Source organism: Pyxicephalus adspersus, chromosome W (genome assembly GCF_032062135.1).
Source record: "Pyxicephalus adspersus chromosome W, UCB_Pads_2.0, whole genome shotgun sequence".
Taxonomy (NCBI): Eukaryota; Metazoa; Chordata; class Amphibia; order Anura; family Pyxicephalidae; genus Pyxicephalus; species Pyxicephalus adspersus.
Window position 1 is genome coordinate 10,155,644 of NC_092870.1, and position 21,054 is coordinate 10,176,697.

Genomic DNA, 21,054 nt, shown 5'->3' on the forward strand with positions numbered 1-21,054 from the left:
ACCCACCGATGCGCGAGCGACTTTCTTAATGAATTAGGGCCAATGTGTAGTTAGATCACTCTCAAAACTTTATTGTTTGCTCACCGCTTATATACCAGTTCAAAGGCATGATCAGTGCATGATCGCATGACTAAAGACAACTAGCAGACATGACAAATGTTCTCTTAGAACAGGATTTTCATGTCAAGAGAACAGATAAATGGCTGAAGGGAGGGAGGGGAGAGTTTCAAGGCAAAAAGGGGGGAAGCAGACATTAGTTTACTGATAAGAAGAGTACAACTAGTTTCAACATAATTCAATAATCTACAAAACATAACAAAAGCACAAAAATAATTAACTTCAAGACCCAGAAAAATTCCACTTCTTACAGGTACTGTAGGTAGAAATGTGGGGTTTGCACTTACTTTTAAAACAGCAACCCTGATGTTCAATTTTTACTAGTTTTTATAATTATGACCCCCATATTTTGAAAGTTGTTAAAGGTGGGGAGATGAAATTTGGTACTGCTAGTTATAAGGGTCCCCTGTGTACCCTGAAAAAGTCGGTACATGTGAAAGAATTTCACCGCTGGACAACTCACGTCAGGTTTAAGTCAAGACTTTCTTTACTAGCAGCGAGGAGACAAAAGCATTACATACAAGCAATAGCCTAGTTGATGATTTGTCTGAATTCCCTACTTGCAGTTACAATATTTATAGCCCTCTTGTCACGTACTCAGTGTTTTTTCAGGTTTCCCACTCACAAATGTTCTTATTGACACAATATTGCTCACCCCCTACTCTCAGCTTTGTTCCTTGTGTGGTCAGCTAGTTCAGCTAGAATTTGGCAACAAAGTTTACGATGTGTGTGTGTGACTGTCCTTATGTGTGGTTATCTTTTGTGACATCCTGGGCTACTAGCAAGGGTGGGGGCATAGAACAATAATAGTATATACAAAGATCATAATTTTCTTCACAGTACAACATACTGTTCAGGAGATATTGAGGTTTGTACTGGGAGAGATGTAAAGCTGCGTACACACGGCAAATTTTTCTCGCCCGATAATCGGTATCGGCCAATTATCGGGCGAAAATCTGCCGTGTGTACAGTCGGTCGTCGTCCATCGTCCGACGACCGTCCTGGCGGATCCATGGACGATGGACGACGACCGATCCTAATGAAAGGGAAGGGGAGAGCGCGCAGCAGGGTGCCGCTCCGTCGCTCTCCCCCTCCCCTCTCCATAGAGCATGAACGGTGCTGTATGTACAGCATCGTTCATGCATCGTGCAGTCTTTTCTCGTTGGAAAGGATCGTGAAAGATCCTTTCCAACGAGAAAAATTGCAGGTGTGTACGCAGCTTAAGGCTGCAGTCCATAACGTGCAGCATTCATACACAAACACAGCTGTGAAACTTTCCAGGCAAAGACGTCATTGTACACGCCCATTTGTACATGCCCCTTGGTAGATTTATTTCAGGGGTAGATTTATTTGTTAGAACACCCGCTGGTGTGCGGGGCGGGGGGTGTGATTATTTCACAGTACAAGGTGGGCGGGGAACAGCCAGAGCTGATCTCCGAGGTGTCCTATGAGATAATCCTAGTTTAGGAATGCGTACTACAAACTGATTGGGCGTGTATAATGACGTCACAATCAGCTGTTTCTGCTCTGTCTGCACGTGCATCTCCTATCTTTTTTCTATGTGATTCTGCTTAAGTGTCCTATAGACCTCGGCAATCAGCTGTGCTGCTTCCTGCCCACTTTGCACTGTGAAATAATCCCACCCCTCGTACAGCAGCAGCGTCTGTATGAGATCTGTGTCCATGCTGCTGTCATTACCCCCAATGTACAAACCTTCATATCTCCCACACCGATTGTTGTACAAACATGACATTTTCACAGTACATGGGGGACCCCGAGAGCTGATAATAAACTTCCCATGCAGTCTTTACCGTTGCGGCGGTAATGACAGAAGGGGAGGAGCTGTGCCTTTTTGTGTTTTAACAAAAATTGGAAAAAGAAAAACAAAACAAAAGGTTATCTACCCATATATATAAAATACAATTTGTAGTGATTGGCTATTTAAAGACCAGGAGTATGGATATTAGGGACCCCCGGGGACCATGGTATTGAGCATTAGGGTACTGCCAATTGTCTGTGTGCTGTGGTGCCTCAAATATAAATTTGCCCGCTCACCAAACTTTAAGGCTGATGATTCATCCTGATCAATGTGGTTTCCTTCCATTTCAGGAGGCAAAGGATAATACCACCCATACATTGAACATTATTGATTATGCACATTCCCACAAAATCCCATTCATGCTTCTCTCCACAGATGCAGAGAGGCCATTTGATCAGGTAGATTGGTCATATCTTCAGACGCTCCTAAATTATGGTGGCCTTTCTGCTCGGTTCGTGACTTGGATACAAGCATTGTATACTGAGCCAACTGCACAAGTTAAAATCAATGTCGAGCTGTCTCTGTCGTTTCCTATTAGCAACGGCACGAGACAAGGCTGCACATTGTCCCCATTGCTGTTCATTCTCATGTTGGAGCCTCTGCTTTGTTGCATCTGTTCCAATGTGAATATAAAGGGTATTACAGTTGGCAATCTGGAGCATAAAACGGTAGCGTATGCTGACGATTTGTTATTTTATGTACCTACACCCACTACTACACTCCCCAACTAGAGATGAGCGAATTTCTCAAAAATTCGATTTGGCCGGTTCGCCCAAATTTCCAAAAAGATTCGCTTTGAGGCCAATCGCGTTAAAAATGGCTATTTCCGGTTATTTCGCGGTTGCCGTGCAGTACTTTTACTATGTATTCTTAGACAGAGTTTCTCTATCTAAGAATACAGAGCACTACAGGTGATGAATGGGGACTTGTAAAACTCTATCTAAGAATACATAGAACAGCGTTGCAACAGCAATCGCTGTTGCCGTGCTGTTTTTTTTACTATGTATTTTTAGATAGAGTTTCTCTATCTAAGAATACAGGGCACTAAAGGAGATGAATGGGGAATGACCTGTAGTGCCCAGAGATCGTAGTAGAACTGCAGAGGTCATCTGCAGTTCAGTTTCAAAATGTGACGTCACGTGGGAAACTGAACTGCAGTCCTCTGCAGTTCCACTACAATGTTCAGGAATTACAGGTTATGAATGGGGACTTGTCCCTAGTGAAGGGAGTAGAAACCTCCATCTTGTTCTGACAGCATCCATTTTGTGAGTTGTTTCCAGATTTTTCCAGAAGTTTCCAGATGAACCTTTGTCCTATATATATGTATTAGGAGATATCTTGTTTTGCTTGCATAAGGAAGAATAGAACAAACTATTGCATGTCGCAAACTATAACTGTCAGGGGCCTTATCTGTAAGGAACATGTTTAACCACAAGTCAAAATAGGAACTTGTGAGTTCTCTATATTCTAAGTGTACGTGACAGACATATCCCTAATGTTGCTATGACCATATATGTATGTATGTATTGTATAACTCATGTGTTTGCATTTGCGCAGTACTAACCAAAAGTGACTATATAAGTGTATGACACATCAATAAACTTGTTTATTGGGGACTTGTCCCCATTCATCACCTGTAGTGCCCTGTATTCTTAGAAAAACACCCCTAAATCCTCTTCACATTTACCAATAAATTTAGCAGCGGTCGTTGTTTGTGATGTCAACAGGGTCCTGTAAGCAAAAGAAGAGTACCTCTGAACTGCTCCAAACTAAGGCAGACTGACTCCAATGAGAGCAAGGGACGTACAAATTGAGTCACGGGTGATAGTGATCTGAATAAATATGTCAGTTGAATCATGCGCCAGTTGCGGTAGGACCAGTAGGTCTTTTTCTATTTCCTCGCGATTCGTGGTAACGAATCACAATTTTTCCTGAAAAAATCAACATTTCTTATATAAAAAGTGAAATATTTATTGTTGCAAAATACAAAATGTAAATAACACACATTAAAATATCTGTAATGCCTCCATACGCAGAGGGTGGCAGCAGATTCAAGTTAAAATCACAATGCTGAGTATACCAATATAGCCTAGATGAGTATAGCCTACTTAATAGGCTGTAGCAATCCGACGTGTTTCGCAGATATGCTCTGCTTCCTCAGGGATTTAATTTGTACAGATTATAGGTATGCTAGCACTATAACACAGTACAGAAAAATAAACCACCATTAGTCTCTTAAATATGTGACTTTAGATCAAAATAATACTAATTTCAAAAGTAACTTTGTACATACCATCAAGATCAAGCAAATTGGTACTACTTGACCCGACATGGGAATCAGCACAAAGAACAAGGGGGAACAGAAACCACGGTTGAAAGGAAGCTCAATCCAACACAGGGAAAACAGTCCAAGAATGTATCAAGCAATTGTTTTAAAGAATTTTCTATAATGATTTAGTATAGTTTTGTGCAGTATTATATAGAGCCCACTTTAATTAGAAAAGATCCCTGATTGTTATTAGGATTTTATGTTTGAGACGCCATATCTGGCAACTTGTTATGTTTCTTGTTATGTATCAGCTCTCGGGGTCCCCTGTGTACACTGAAAATTTCATGTTTGTACAACAATCGGTGTTGGAGATATTAAGGTTTATACATTGGGGGTAATGACAGCATGCACACAGACCTCATGCTGCTGCTGTACGGGGGGTTGGGATATTTTTACAGTAAAAGGTGGGCGGGGAGCAGCGCAGCTGATCTCCGAGGTCTTTGGAACGCGCCCACTCTCGGGGAGCTCACAATTGGAAGCAGAATCCAATTGAAAAAGATTCTGAGATGCGCGCGCAGACAGAGCAGAACCGGCTGATTGTGACGTCATTGTACACGCCCAATCAGCTGGTAGTACGCATTCCTAAAGTAGTATTATCTTATAGGACACCGGGTGTGTCGATTGGTCCTGCCGTGTCTCGGTGCAGTATGTCGGAGGCCTCAGTGGCAGACACTCGCCGGCTTAACTCCAAACCTCAGGACCTGACCGACGCCTACGGGCCGCCCAGCAATTTCCTCGAGATCGACATCTTCAACCCGCAGACTGTCGGGGTGGGTCGAAACCGATACACGGTGTACGAGGTCCGGATGCGGGTGAGTCCAGGGGTAGGGAGGAGTGCCAACCCCTTGAGAAAGTATAATGGTCGTGATATCTACCTATGGCGCACACACACACAGGTTGTAGCGTTGTACAGTCTCATTATCAGGGAGGATAATGAGAGCAGTTATAACCCTATGATAGATACACCAGCAGCGGTGCAGCACAGATGGCCAGGAGGCACCACAGAATCTCCACTGTCCGCTGGATGGTTTGTGGCCATCGCTGGCAGTGGCGCTGTAAACCACACCCATCAGAGGAGGATGCTGAGAGCCGTGAAACCCGCCTTTGGCTGACACTGGCTGTGGCAGTGTACTGTACATCCTATCAGGAGAGGATAATGAGAACTAATATTCATTGATATTCAGGCAAAGCAGCCGATTGGTCATAGTCCATTCCTAAGGCTTTTAATGATTGTTTTTTGATCCGGCAAACCGCTTATTAAACAACGGCTGTCATACCTGTCAAAATAATTTGTTTTTGTCCATCTGGTTCTAAGAATTCCACAGCTTTGTTTGGCAGGAAAGAGGTATGTACTTTAGAAAGACTTACAGGTCTTGTTCCTCCCTCCCTGTAATTGGACAGTGAAAGGAGAAGCAGCAGACTGATCAACTTATCCCTCTGGGGCAGTCTGGGTTCTGCCCCTTTCTCTGTGATACATCAGCACATCCTGTGTGACCGCATTACAGACTTTGTATAATATGCATTTGTTTTTGTTCCCATGTCACCCAAGCTCCCACTAAAGCAGTCACCATTCTAGATTCTTCTGCAATTCGTTGTCTGCGTTTGTCTTATTCTGATGTATTGCAAAATTCCATACAAGTGCAGGGCAAATTCACCGAACCTCACTTTGGTTGGAAAGTTTCTGAAGGTTTGAGGAAGAAGGGAAAGAATTGAAGGAGTGAACATGAACACAGGAACAGACAATAATCTCATCACGTGGCGCTCTGCAGATCACAGATGTGTACGAATGACACCATTATGGGAATGAACGGCGATTGCTCTGGATGTGGGAATTAGAATTCCGCTGTTAGCTGGTGTCCTTTTATATCGGACTAAAGATCAGCTTTTCTTGTTAACAGCTTGTAATGTATGTGCCTGTAGTAAAAGGATGTATGTAATGCAGTATTACCGATTGGTGGTCAGGTGAACGTTCAGGTGATGTGGCTGACATTGGCCACATATAGGTCTATTTACATAGGTCTAGGTGCACCCAGCTGTGGTGGTTCCCAGCTGTTAAAACGATCTCCTATTCAAGACTCAGCAAAATTCCTCAGCTCCTTACACCAGCGTAGTCCAGGGCAACAATAATGCACTTTGCTGCATGTTCTATGGCTTTTTACAGGCGGTAAGTGCTGGGCACCTAGGATTGGTAACAGGCGGTAAGTGCTGGGCACCTAGGATTGGTAACAGGCGGTGTGCTGGGCTTTTTCAGAGCTAGCAGTATTTTAAGCAGCAGTGGTTCCTGGAATGAGGAATGGACAAATGTAATCTTACTGCCGCTGTGAATTCATTTTAACTTCAGATGTGTCCAATGCTGGCTCAGCTTCCCTCTTTTTTTTTTTTTCTGATGCAAACTGTAACGTCCAGCGCTGCCTTGCACTGCTCATGCATGAGATTGAGCACTTTTTTTTTTTTTTTTACAATTATGAGAAAGCCTCTGAAGAAGCATGAGCAGAAGGAGCAGCCCACAGCCTCTTGGTATATGTGACCAGGGCTGTGGAGTCAGTCGAGGAGAGGAGTTGGAGACAATTTTGGAGTCGGAGTCGATAAAAATGTTCCAACTCCTGATAAATTTAAATTATAATAAAAATACAGCAAGTTCAAATGTCCTATTTCACAAACAATAGTCATAATTAAGTACTTCTCTGACGTAAGAATAAAGCCCAGTGCATAGTTGTTTTTCTACTAGTGGTGAAGTTCAGCTGAGCTATTATACAACCTGACATTCACATTATTGTAATCTGGATTATGTACATTACAAAAGGTGTTTTCATTTTATTTCAGATATAATGTGTTTAACAAGTTCATTTGAGTGTAAACAAGTGTAATGATATAGGTGTAGGTCAGTGGTATGGCCTGATGTGTGTTCAGGTACAGGACACCTGCACTCTCCATATATGCTCCCATGCAGGGCTGAACTTTAACATCATTTTGCACACCACCTAATACTAGGAAGTTAGTTAAGTGGGCCCCCTGGCCTTGGAGTCTCCCACTGCCCTTTCTCCAGCAGAAGATCAGCAAACAAAGATAAAGGCTCAACTTCCCCTGTCTGCTTGAAGAACATGGAGGAGCAGCTTTTTTAATTCAACTGTAAGTGTTCATTCAGTATTTTAAAACTGCATGGCTGCTTGTGTGTACTATGATGGAAGGCTGTGTGCATGTTTCTGGATAAAACTGCAGGGCTATGTGTATGTTTGTGTGTATGGTGCAGGAATGTATGAATGTGTATAGTGCATATTGTGTGTATATTTCTGAGTAAAATGTAGGGCTCCTTGGTGTGTGTGTGTATAGTATACTGTATATGTTTGTGCATGTTTTTCTGTATAGGACAAATTATGTCCATGTTTAGTGCAGGGCTATAGCTTATTTGTGTGTATAGTGCCGTGTTGTATGTATGTTTGCAATAGTGCAGGACTGTGTATGTTTGTATTTAAATCAAAGAATATGCTAGTTAGTATTACATATTTTATATTTTAGTAAAAGCGGCACCCCATTCACAATGGCAAAAAGTCTGTCAACAAACACGATAATGTCTGCTGTTTATGAGCACTTTACATTATCAAGTCATGGGAAACATTACATGTGCAAATGTATTTTTGAAGATGATGGTGAAAAACAGTGTGATGCAAAAATTAGCAGTTTCAGTGCGTCTAACAAAACTGCACCTACAGGACCATCAAATTCGAAAAGAGACTTGCATCATTTGCATGCTATAGTAAATCCTTAAAGAATATTTTAATTGATATCTTTCTCATTCACAACTTCTATCTACTTCTGGGATAAAAAATGTTCAGAGACCAAACACAACTAAGAAGATTCTTTATATCTGACAAAGTTACCATAACAATGACACCAGAAAAATTCAAAAACCACAATATTGAAATGGTGGTAAAGAGTAGTGTACCATTATCCTTTTCACAGCCAGCCTTTTTAGGCCTAAAAGCAGAAAGTGTAAGAAAACTTATAATTAAAGAGTCCAAATGTAAAAAGGAAGAACTACGAAAAGGTCTGAAGGGACACTTTGTCTTCATAAAAATGTATGCATGCACATGTCAGAGTCAATTATTTTACTAATAATGTTAGATTTGTTGATGAAACTAATAAAACAATAATGCAGAAAGTAAAGGACACCCAGGCATATCACACCACTGACTATCTTCAGAAGGTAGTGGAGGATGTTCTAGAAGATTTTGAAATTAAAAAGGAACATATTCTATGTATTGTGACAGATAATGCTTCTAATATGTTGAGCACAATTGAGACAATAACTAAAGTAGATGAAGAAAGTGACAGACAGATATTGGAGGAAGACAGCTCTGCAAGTATTGAAGAAAGCAGCAGTTTTTTAAAGAATAAAAAGAAGTAGAAAAGTATGATTGCTCATCGAAACTGACTGTAGAAGAACCCATCCTTGTTTATCCTGAGATTATTAGTGATGTGGCTAGAACCGTAACAGCAATGCAACCCACCCAAGTCAGTGTGAAAAAAAAATATTTTCAGCTCAAGTCAGATTTAAGAGCTTTCTCTGAAAGAGGATCTAGCAAAAGGAATTCTGTTTCTTAGAACAACACTACAGTTAGATTTCGATTGCATTTAACAGCTATTTTACTCTACAACTATATTCCAAGTTTAATATATAAACTGTTTTAGGTTTTCCAGCTTTTGTTTTTGTTCATGTAGTTAGGCTTTGTGTTTGTTTTAAAACTGCCAAAGAATGTGGTTCATATTTTTAAACTGGTAAAGTTCCTGTTCCTGATTTTTATGCATGCTATGCTACTAGATAAAAACAATAAATAAAACTTTGTTTTCATTTTTTGTCTTTTGTTTAAACTAGCCAATACAGTAGAGCATCAGCTTTCCAGCTAGTAGTTCTGTGGTTAACCTCCTGAGCGTTACACTGAGGTCTAGATTTCTGTACCAAAAGTGATCCACTGTTTTTCATATGTCCGAAATATGTCCGAACAGGGGTTCTAGTAGATATTATGAATATAAAAAATGTTTGAAACACACAATCATTTAAAAAAAAAAAAAATTACTTTTAATAAAATTAAAGGAAAAACACAAAAATCAGCCGACGTCATCACGCACGCAGGGAGGAGCCGTCCGGTTTTTTTTTTCTCCGCCGGACGGCTTCTCCCTTCAGAGATCATCCGGCGCTGGAACGAGAAGGACGTGGGACAATCAGCGGGACCAGGTAAGAAGCCGGCCGGCATCTTGTTTTTACTGTTTTCTCAAGAAACAGTAAAAATATGTAATAATGAATTAAATGATTAATAAATCATAATGCTTTCTCCTCTTAGGTATTTATGCAAAAACCTAAACATTTTTGTATAATAATTTGAACAATCCTGCTCGCTTATTGTTAAAAATACACTATTGATGCTTTCTAATAAAGCACCCAAATTAATTAGCCTATTTCTTCTTACTACTTCTTTCCATTTAGAGAACATGTTCTCAACAGGATAAGGAAATGGAGATTATGGTGGTAAAAATTAGAGCTGGTGTCCCTTACTTTCAACCAAGCTCTTTACCTGGCTAGTTTTATGAAAGGGGACATCCATAATTAAGATGGCATGCTGAACACTCTTTTCACTAAAAACATTCAAAACCTCATCAATAAAATTGAGGAATGCTTCTTGGTTAAATTCTTGTGCTTGTGACTTAAAGTGGAGGGTCCCATTTTTTTTCCTCACACAACAAATTGAATAATTTCTGGAATGCACTCCAGCCACAACATGCACCGCCCTTTGCACAATAGGAGACCTTCCCCTTTTGGTTCTCATTGAGATGTTTAAACCTACTTCATCAAGAAAGTAGATGTTTTTTCCATCTTCCTTAGCAATGCGATCAAGGATTTTGTTAGCATAGCTAAACCTTTCTTGAAGAGTGGGAATCATTGCACCTTGCAGGAATTAAAGAAGTTTTTAATGAACATTGGGATTTATCCATGCATCTATCCATTGTTGAAATAAATACATTCATTCCAAATATGGCAAATAATTGGTCCTTCCTTTCCCTGTGGCTTATTCTGCAATCTTCAAACATTAACTTGCGTACCTCCTCCTTATGGGCTTCATCCAACTTTGAATTTCTCAGACCTCCTCTTGGTAATTTTTCCACTCTACCGGAAGATTCATAGGTCCTAATTATTTTGGTTATGGTTGTACGATTACAACCCAAAACCATTGCTATCTGGGAGGCATCACTTCCATTCAGATAACTGTCTACCACTCTTTGACGTTCTGCATTACTTAATTCGCTGGCCATTAAGGTAAGTGCAATACTAAATATAAAGCTAATGACTTTGAAAATAAAAATATAAATAATATTGTTATAAATCCCTAAAATAAAGATATTTAATTTTTAAAATTATTTAAAGTAAAAAACATAATTTGACAAATCATCAATTTATTTTCATATATTTTTATTTGTTCTTGAGAAAAACTTTGATGGTAAAAATATTGTGTTATATTTAATTTTATAATTTTTTGTTTTTGAATAATTAGGGGGTCTAAATTTTTTTGTGAAGTTTGGTTGCAAAAGTGTGAAGATAAAATGAGAAACCCTGTAATCTCAGAGGAGTCGGGGGTACAAGAAACTGAGGAGTCCGAGTTGAAGGATTTATCTAACGACTCCATAGCCCTGTATGTAACACAAATATCCCAGGAGGCTGCGGATTTCCCTCTCAGTTTTTACCACCATAGCAGTAAAAACGGAAGGGGGGGGAGGTCCTCCTCAAAAAAAAAAAAAAATAATGGAAAAACAAAACAAATTTGTCCATTCTATAAAAGGGGAAAGTCACTCTTTTATATAATGTTAAAAATGTGGTAATGCTTTAATAGTTTATTAGCATCATGCATGTGATGGCAGATGAGGGCAGGACAGCCAGTGTCTCCCTCTAATCACTGCCCATAGAAGTTAAGCAAAGGTGTCCCCCACTTGCACCTTTTATTTTTGTTTCCCTGTACCTCTCCGTTCTAGAGAAATTGGGGTTCAAGATAGAGAAGCAGACAGGGTAGCGTAGTTTGACAGGTATAGATTTGTGACAGGTAGGTATACATTTAGGGGCCCTACCCCAATGCTCCTTGCTATGTAAGTGGCCCCCGGGGTCCCTAATTTGCATTTTCAATTTAGGACTCCTAGGCACACTTTCTTTTGAAACAGCTACCCCAATGTTGTATTTTCATAAGATTTTTATTTTGTGATCCCCATATCTTGCAATTCCTTAAAGCTGGGGTGCTGATATTTTTTAGTCCACTGTGTACCCTGAAACTTTCACTACATGTCATTACAACATATGCTTTAGGAGATATGAAGGCTTGTACACAGTGATTGTACTGCTGCTGATGACATCATTGTACACCCCCCACTAGGGCGATTACATTTTATAAGTAGCTTTTTTTTTTTTTTTTTTTCTTTATAGAAATCCCAGCTCTTGCGATCAGATATGGGGGGTGGGGCTGCCTGTGTGCCACTCCCATCAAGGCTGAGCCCCCGCCCACTCTCATGGCTTTGCCCACCTCTGGATAACAGCTGAGCACGGAGCAACCTCACTGAGATCCGTGCATCCGAGGATGAGAGCTGGGCGGGGTATTCAAATCAGCCAGGCGGAGCAACCGGCTAAAACCTTCTGGGGAGAACTATGCAAAAAGCACAGACATTGGACCATTTCTGGGTGACGTGTGTTCACCCCTGCGTCCATGAGAATGACCACCTTCGGGACTTTTGGGATCCAGGTCATTCCTGCAGGATTTCCATACACCGGATGCAGCAGTGTTATTACCCAGAGCAGGCATTGAATTCACATCCGCAGTCGCATCCATGTTCTGGCTGTGTGTAACATGTCTGCATATGGGATAAGTTTGAGTTCTGCTAAGCAGTCCATGTGATCTGTTTAGTCCGGTCTGCCCCTTGTCAGATTATATCCCCTCCGCCATTGTGATTTCCTGTGGTCACTTGTTGTAATATTGGTGTGAATTTTGTTATTTCAGACAAACCTGCCAATCTTTAAACTGAAAGATTCCTGTGTGCGGAGGCGGTACAGCGACTTCGAGTGGCTGAAGAATGAGCTGGAGAGGGATAGCAAGGTGAGTGCTACCTACCTGTCTGTGTACTTCATTCACCTTTGTAGACAATTGTGGTCACAGTTTTGGCCCTTTTCTGTTCCCCCCCATGACTGTACCTCTGTGTACAAAGCCAGCTTCATAAAGACCTGGTGTGGAGGATCTCGAGTGTCCTACACAGAGCCCTGACCTCAACTCTACTGACCACCTTTGTGATGAATTGTAATTATCCAATATCAGTACCTGACCTCACAAATGGGGCCAAATTCCCATAGACACCCTCCAAAACCTTATGGATCTTCCAGGAAGAGTAAGGGATGGTGAAGGGGGCAACTCAATAGTAATTGTCAAGGAGGCATTTTACACTTCTCTATAGTAATGGCCATGGTTTTGGAATGGGACGTCCTGTAGGTGTGGTGTTTGGGGGACACACATTTCTGGCCATTGGGAACTGATCCCAATATACAGTTTTCTTATGGTGCTCATTGAAGATGATTGATGGTCCTACTGTGCTGATAATAAAATATAACAATTCTGATTGTTGCATTTTATGTTTGCATAGATTGTGGTGCCGCCACTACCTGGGAAAGCACTGAAGAGACAGCTCCCATTCCGAGGAGATGAAGGAATTTTTGAAGAGTCATTCATTGAGGAGCGGCGGCAAGGCCTGGAGCAGTTTATAAACAAGTAATTTCACCTAGCCTCCTGCAGGTTTATTGCAAAGATTTAAAGCTAGTCTGTGACCCCCTGAAATGTTTCCTATATTCCTTGTCAATTCAATTCATTTTTATAGAAAGGCCATCCATGACTGGAACATGGGATGGATAACCCCTCCAAAGCAATGAATGGGACCCAATGTGCAAAATAGAGCCACCCTTATGATAATGCAGCCTTGGTCTTAATATTTTTCTTATGGCCCAGAGATATTTCAATAAGTAACTTTAAATATTGTTTTGAGAAAGACATTGGAAAACTGAAGCTGTGCAGAAGTCTAGCCCAGAATTTTAGATATCACCCCCCCCCCCCCCATCTACCCCAGATATGGTGACTAATTTCATAGTGGTGCACAGGTTGTATTCACAATTAAATGTGCATAGAACAGGGTCAGTTTGCTCAGGTTGTTGTAGGTGATCTCCAAGTATGACCTCCATGTAACGCCCCAGTATTACATCCTGTGTCAATAGTGAGACGTGGCTGTTACTCTGTGACATTACCTGGCTTGTAAAATGTTTGTAGGGATTATTGTTTTCCAGCTCCATCCCAGAACTACAAAGGGCTTTTTACCTACATACAACGCGTGGTCAGACTCTTCGGTGGGAGGGGGGGGTGCAGGATTGGCTTACTGGCAATGAAACCCATGTATGGGTATAGTCAGAGATGGGTGGGGGATAGATGAGGGACTGTTCTAGCAGGGAAGACTGCTGTCAACACTGCCTGGAATGCTAGTGATGCAGAGGCAACGTTTGTCAGCTCAGTGAAAGTTAGCATTTTTTTGCACTTGAGCATATCTGTTTTGTCTGCATAGTGTGTATTGTGAGTTTTGACAAGTTTTACACTCCAATATTTATGTTCTGTCTGTGATGGGTCTTCTTCTCTTCCCTGGCAGGATCGCTGGACACCCACTTGCCCAGAATGAGCGTTGCCTTCATATATTCTTACAGGACGAAACAATTGATAGAAATTATGTCCCAGGCAAAGTGCGCCAGTGAGAGACCCTGGCACCCCTTGCTATTCTTTCACCCAAACACACCATCGCCTGCTAAATTACACATATTTTTACACTAAGCACTTGTCCCCTTTCTACAACACCTTCCCCTGTGTGCCTTCCTATCTCTTAATGCTAGTTGTTCAGAGGGCAGATGGTAGCAATAAACAAAGCTAGTCCACTTTCTGACCTCTCTGCTTGGCCTGGAGTAAGGGAAGTGGTTTATCCTGGTCCCTTCCATATTGTCCCCCTTACCCCCCATGATTTTGGTAGACACATTAGGTAGGTTGCCTTTATTTAAAAAGCCTTATTCTCTCAGCAGAATGTTTAGAGTAAGACCTGCACGAGTCCCAGGTCTAAAAGTGACTCCGAGAGTCCATAATTGCCCTTATCACAAGTGTGCATTTTGTTCCCAGCAGCAATCTCAGATAATGAGTAACATGGCTCGGCCAAAGAGCGTGACCCCAATATGTCTGGTGGTTATAATGGCTCAAAGCTGACTGCTGCATGCAAGAAGACCATCACCACATGGGAGTGGAAGGAAGACTGTAAATCAGCTGCCAGGTAACTGCGGTCTACTGGAGAAAGAGAGGCATATTTTGAAGGAGTTTGAACCAAAGCAACTTACCTGAACACACAAGCTCCAGGCACCAGCTTCTTATTTTGTTTTTTCTTTTTTTATTGTATTTTACTGTTTTTGTCTCAAATGTTCTGTGTGTGAAATCGGAGGGTGTCTAGTTGGTTAGCTCCAGGCATGTGAGCAGTCAAGAATGTTCTCACTGGGTGGTGGTAGGGGAATGAGAACAATAATCCTGATTTTTGGGTAAGGGGAGTTCATGATGGGTGTTTGTTCTGAAGGAGGTGTTGCCATTTCTGGCTTCCTGTGTGAGCTGACTACTTCTACCACACTCATACCAAGGATTCATCTTTGCTGACTGCATCCTTGTACTGGAGACCATGTCTGTGTATATAAATATCTATATCTGAACACTGGACTTTGAGTTACTGTCTGTTGTGTTGCTAAATAAAGCTTTAAGGTAGGATGATGGTTGAACATAAAATCATATGCAGTGCTGCTTAAGGGTTTTCTGTCTCTGTCCTTCACACCCTAAAAAAATTACCTATTAAGCGTTTCTACTTTCTTTGATGGGGTGACCTCTAAATTAGGATAGTGTTGTCACCCTCATATTAACTTGTGAGGGTTCGAGCTTAATGTGCTGACAAGGTATGGGGAGGCTACTCTTGTTCATCCTTCACAAATCATAATGTTTTGTATTCTTGGCACTATATTGAAGTACTTTTTTATTTATTTATTTTTTTTAAGCCAATTGTGTTTTGTGACTCTGTTGCAAAGATTCTTACCTGGAGATTAGGGCAGGACTTTTTGTTCCAGGCTGACAATGCTGAGCCACTTCGCTCAATTGGCAGCAATGTTATCTGCCTGTTGTGTTGGCTAGATCACCAGGTAAGGAACATATAGCAGTGTTCTCCCCAGAAATTTTTTTCAGCCGGGTGGTGGGAAGCTGTAGCCGGGTGGTAAAAAAGGGGGTGTGGCAAAACACGGCAAATTTAGTGCTCCCAGTTGTTTATGCCATGGGTAACCTCTTATTGTTTCAGTGTTCTACCTTCTCTCAATTATTTGTTACAACTTTGTAATGCCTGCCCCGTTAGTATATCCAATTTTTCTATGTATTTTGCCACAACTGTGCTATGTCGTGTATTGTGACCCAACTTCCTAGTGTTCTAAGTTTGTGTATTCCTTTGTAGTAGTGTAATAGTATAATGAATGTGGTGTAACAAGTTAGGCTTAGCTCATATTAGCAGCAAAAAACATTTACTCCTTCTGAGTGACTTCTGGCAACTGCTAGGCACCTAGGATTGGTAACAGGCGGTGAGTGCCGGGCACCTAGGATTGGTAACAGGCGGTGAGGGCCGGGCACCTAGGATTGGTAACAGGCGGTGAGTGCTGGGTTTTTTTCAAAGCTAGAAGTTTTTTTTAAGCAGTAGTGGTTCCTGGCATGAGGAATGGACAAATGTAACCTTACTGCCGGTGTGAATTCAGCCTAACTTCAGATGTGCTCCTGTGTCTATATTTAGTTAAAGTGAACATTTGTGAAAACATTTTTTTTTCGCTTGATTCTTTTACAAAATTAGCCCAGCAGGCCCATGCTGGCTCAGCTTCCACCTTTTCTCTGATGCTCACTTGTACATCCAGTGCTGCCTTGCACTTCGCATTAGATTGAACAGTTTTTTTTTACATTATAATAAATCCTCTGAAGGTGCATGCACACAAGGAGCAGTGCAGAGCCTTTTGGGATATGTGACACAAATATCCCAGGAGGCTGCAGATTTCCCCTTCAGTCTTTACTGAAATGGAAGTGAAGACTGAAGGGGAGAGGTCCTCTCCACAAAAGTGTAAAAACAAAAAACGCACATTTTTCCATTACATAACAGAGAAAGTCACTCTTTAGTATAATGTTAAAAATGTGGCGATGCTTTAATAGCATCATGCATGTGATATCAGATAGGGACAAGACAGTGACCCCCTCTCATCACTGCCCATATTCTATATAAAAACAGTTTGTGGCATTTATCCGCGGTGTGTAATATCATCGGCAGCGCAGTGTGATCGCTATGTGAGTGTAAAAGCTGCCTAACAACTCGCTGTGTTGAAACCTTCATATCTCCTAAACCGTTGGTTGTATTAACTTGAAATGTTTAAGGTACACGTGGAGGCATAGGAACCTGAAACTGTAGGCACAAGTCGCTAAACCTTTCTAAAATGTAATTGCTAGGTAGAGATTTATGTTCTCATATTGCCATAGTAAAGTTTGCTGCCTGCTCTGTTATACATATCTGTCTGCATCTTACCTCAAACCCCAATTTCTCTAGAATTAAGAGGTGCAGGGAAAAAAAAATATAGGTGGAAGTGGGAGACACATGTGGCAATCGCCTTTCATCACCATGGCATCATTACAACATTGAACTGTCCATCAAAATGCACTTCCTTGTTACACATGACTGGAACCTTCCAGGTACCTCAACCTCAATAACATTTAGTGGGCAGAGTTCATTTTCTAATGATGCCATAGTGATGAAGTTTTAAGGGATGTTAGTCACAGATGTTCCCCACTTGTACCTATATTTTTGGTTTCTTACACCTCCCCATTCCCCAATTGAAGTTCAGAATGTTAGATAAGTGGACAGGAATGTTTAACAGGGCAGGGAAGCCCATTGTAATGGGCGGAGTGATTTATGTTCTAATGATGTTGTAGTAATGAGATTGTAAGGGGAGAATGTGCCCGCCACTTGCACCTATATTTTCAGTTTTGTACCCCCACCCTCAGAGAAATTGGTGTACAAAGAAGAGAAGCAGACAGTTTCATAGATATAGATTTGTGACAGGTAGGTATAAATTTAGGGGCCCCACCCCAAATGCTCCTTGTTATGTTAGTGGCTCCGGGGTCCCCAATTTGCACTTTCAATTTAGGACTCCTAGTAGCACTTTCCTCTGAAACAGCAACCCCAAAGTTTAATTTTCATAACTTTTTACATTTGTCACCCCCATATCTTAAAATTCTTTAAAACTGGGGGGCTGAAATTATAATAACTAGTATCTATGAGGGTCCCCTGTACACCCTGAAAATTACAGGTCATTGTGACATACATATTAGGAGATATGGAGAATTCACTCTGCAGAATTCACAGCCAGAGCTAGAGCTGGATACATTTCACAGGCAGAGCTCGTGCTAAGAGATGGGGGCGGGGCTGCCTGTGTCTCCTTCACATGAAGGCTGAACTGTGTGTGCTCACCTCTCATCGGCAGCAGCAATCCTCTGAATGGATGACACAGAGCACAGATGGCACAGAGCAGCCTCACTGAGATCCGTGCATCCGAGGATGAGAGCTGCCGAGGAGAGCTGGGCGGGGTATTCAAAACAGCCGGGCGGAGCAACCGTCTAAAAACCTCTGGGGAGAACTATGTATAGCAAAAACTTACTTGAGCGTGTGACTCAGAATATACTGACAGTTTACTGGCCAATAGCAGTTGTCCTGAAGGTCCTGCAATTGACTATAAGTATACATCGTAATAGTTATTAATAGTATGAAACCACCATGAAAGTCTTGTTACCCGATGTGTTTCGCCTAATTGGCTTCTTCAGAGGTACAAGTGAGACAAATCTGCTGTGAAGATTAAACAATGAATAGTATTGCCGAATGTGGATTAAAAACAGATTGCTGATATTACCACTATGGATTTTTTTTACAGACCGCTACAGATACCCTAATCTATGCAAAATTATCTTTCCAAGTTCGAATGTATGGCAGACTGTTCTAATGATAATCCAACATGGCTGTGTATGCTGTATGTTACCAATAGCACGTATCGTTTACAGAAAAGATGTGTAACTGTGTGCTGTACTATCCCGTGTACAACCTGCGATATTTGGGTTGGTTTGGGGAAATGGAGGTCAGGCCAATACTTTATGGCAATAAATTTGTGTACCCCTGCCCATCATCCTTGTAGAAGCCTATTCGACATCCAATTCCCCCCAAAAAACAACCAAATATATAAAAGTCTTTGGGGACATTTTTGCTGTGTATTGACACACATCTTTTAGGGCATCTTGTACATATTGAATTGGCTGCCTAATGCACCATTTGTCGCAGGGCACTGCATCTTGTTGGTACAAGTATGGTACTGCATCACTCCTATGCATGTAACGTGTTGCTATGTATTGCCATCATACAATAGTTAAAAAAAAAAAAAAAAAAAAACAGATTCTGAAGTGACATGTCCTAACATCTTGCAGAGCCTCTACTTTTTTTCTACATGAAAGTGTAGTCATGTTTAAAATTGTACCTAATCTGATATTTGTACAGAGGCATCAGGAGATGTTGGGGTCCAAGAGCAACAGTTTAATAATAATTATCATTCCCATTCATTTATTTTGTGAAGTAAAGGTGCCAATCACATCAGTACAACTCTGCATCATTACATTGTGGGTGAATGCTGTGGTCACAAGCTTTAAGGCGAAGGGCAATGACACCCTGTGTGTCACTGGACATCTTTCAATTTTCGATCAGGACTGGGGATATCTTGTGGATGGGCAGAGGTAGCTCTGGGTATTTAAGCTGTAAATAAACCTTAGTCACAATTGATAAAAGCAGAGAAAAAAAAGAGGTAGAGGGGTTTGTAGGCTGATGTTCAATCAATTGTATTTTATCCAAGTAAATACAAAAGGCAATTATATGAACTTTTCTGAATGTCCATCATCCATTTGCATATCATAGGATGAGAACTGCCGCACTATGCATAGATAAACTATAAGTATACTTCGTAATCAATATTAATAGCATGAAACCACAATGAACGTCTTGTTACCCGATGTGTTTCGCCTAATTGGCTTCTTCAGAGGTACAAGTGAGACAAATATGGTCTGATGCTTAAACAATGAATAGTATTGCCGAATGTGGATTAGAAACAAATTGCTGATGTTACCACTATGGATTTTATTACAAGACCAATGTTGTAAAATTGAGATCACTTAGTATAATCAATGATTGCATAGGTATGTATTTATATGTATAATTTTATATGGTATGTATACAAACCAATACCATTGCTTAATTATCAGACCATATACAATTGTAGACGGTGTGACCGATGAAATTTTGAGAACCAACCTTAACCTATCTCCACATGAAATCAACTTCACAGAGCAACAGAAGAAAGCATTAAGCAATCTTAAAACGAAAAAAAACATTGCGATAAAGCCCTCAGACAAGGGCAGAAACATTGTAACACACATCAGTATAGAATCATGTCAGAACATTTTAGGAAATGACGAATTATACATTATAATACCTAATGGGAAGATCAGAGAATTCCAAGAAGAATATAACTCCATTGTTTGGGATGCATATACAAGGAATATCATTGGCAAACCAACTAAGGATTATCTAACAAATTGCCCATGATCCCCACGTTTTATGCACTCCCCAAAGTGCACAAGAACTTGCGTCATCCATCTGGCTGTCCAATCATCTCGGGGATCAACTGCAGCAAATGCAAGCAAATTAATCGATTCCTACCTGTGTCCTATAGTCACAAAACCATCTTAAAGATACAATTGATTTGGTGAAACCTAAACCTCACACTAACAGTATACAAACAATTACACAATGTCTCCAAATAGAATACCTGAACTTAGATGACCAGAACAAATTCATAATTTATCTTCTAACATACATCCTCACCAGAAATACATTCACTTTTGATATTAATACCTACCTCCAAAACTACGCATGTCTCAAAACTAGGCATGGCTCCCTCATACGTCAACCTATAGTTGGGAAAATGGAGGAACAACTTTTTTCCAGCATGGTTAAAAAGCAATATCAAAACGTCTTATTTGGAAACGCTACTTGCACAACATCCTTCTATTGTGGACTGGAACTTTGTCTTCCCTCTTGGAATTTGTTGACACTTTAGAAGTAAACCGTTTTATCTCAAATTTACTATGGAATACAGCTATACAGAATTACCATTCCTAGATTTATTCATGAAGATAACCACACTATATCGCAAGACCACAGCTGGAAATACTTTATTACATGCTACCAGCCCACATCCTATAGCTCTTATCAACAGCATTCCTTACAGTCAATACTTGGGACTAAGAAGGAACTGCGCCACAGACACAGATCTACAAGAAAGACTCCTCCTCCGAGAATACTCCAAAAACTTTTTAAAGGATCTTAGCAAAGAGCTTACCAACACCAACGCAGAGACCTCCTTTTCCAAAATGAGGACATTCCACAACAAGCTCAACCCATCACCAGAGTTATTGTAAGATACAACCAACATCATAAAGTTATCTACGAAATCCTTTCTAGAAACTGGTATATTCTATGTTTTGACCCTAATATCAAAAAATAGATAGGGACGAAACCCCAAATACCTTATTGCAATCCCCAA

At 40.8% G+C, this 21,054-nt stretch overlaps 1 protein-coding gene across 1 annotated transcript; it reads left to right on the forward strand.

Moving 5' to 3' along the window:
- The first annotated feature begins 4,756 nt into the window (after positions 1 to 4,756).
- On the forward strand, positions 4,757 to 15,148 carry LOC140342806 (sorting nexin-12-like). Its single transcript, XM_072429157.1, has 4 exons — positions 4,757 to 5,077; positions 12,296 to 12,391; positions 12,930 to 13,054; positions 13,974 to 15,148. Exons 1-4 carry the CDS (start codon positions 4,772 to 4,774, stop codon positions 14,074 to 14,076), a joined length of 630 nt encoding a protein of 209 aa, XP_072285258.1. The 5' UTR covers positions 4,757 to 4,771; the 3' UTR covers positions 14,077 to 15,148.
- Positions 15,149 to 21,054: the final 5,906 nt, after the last annotated feature.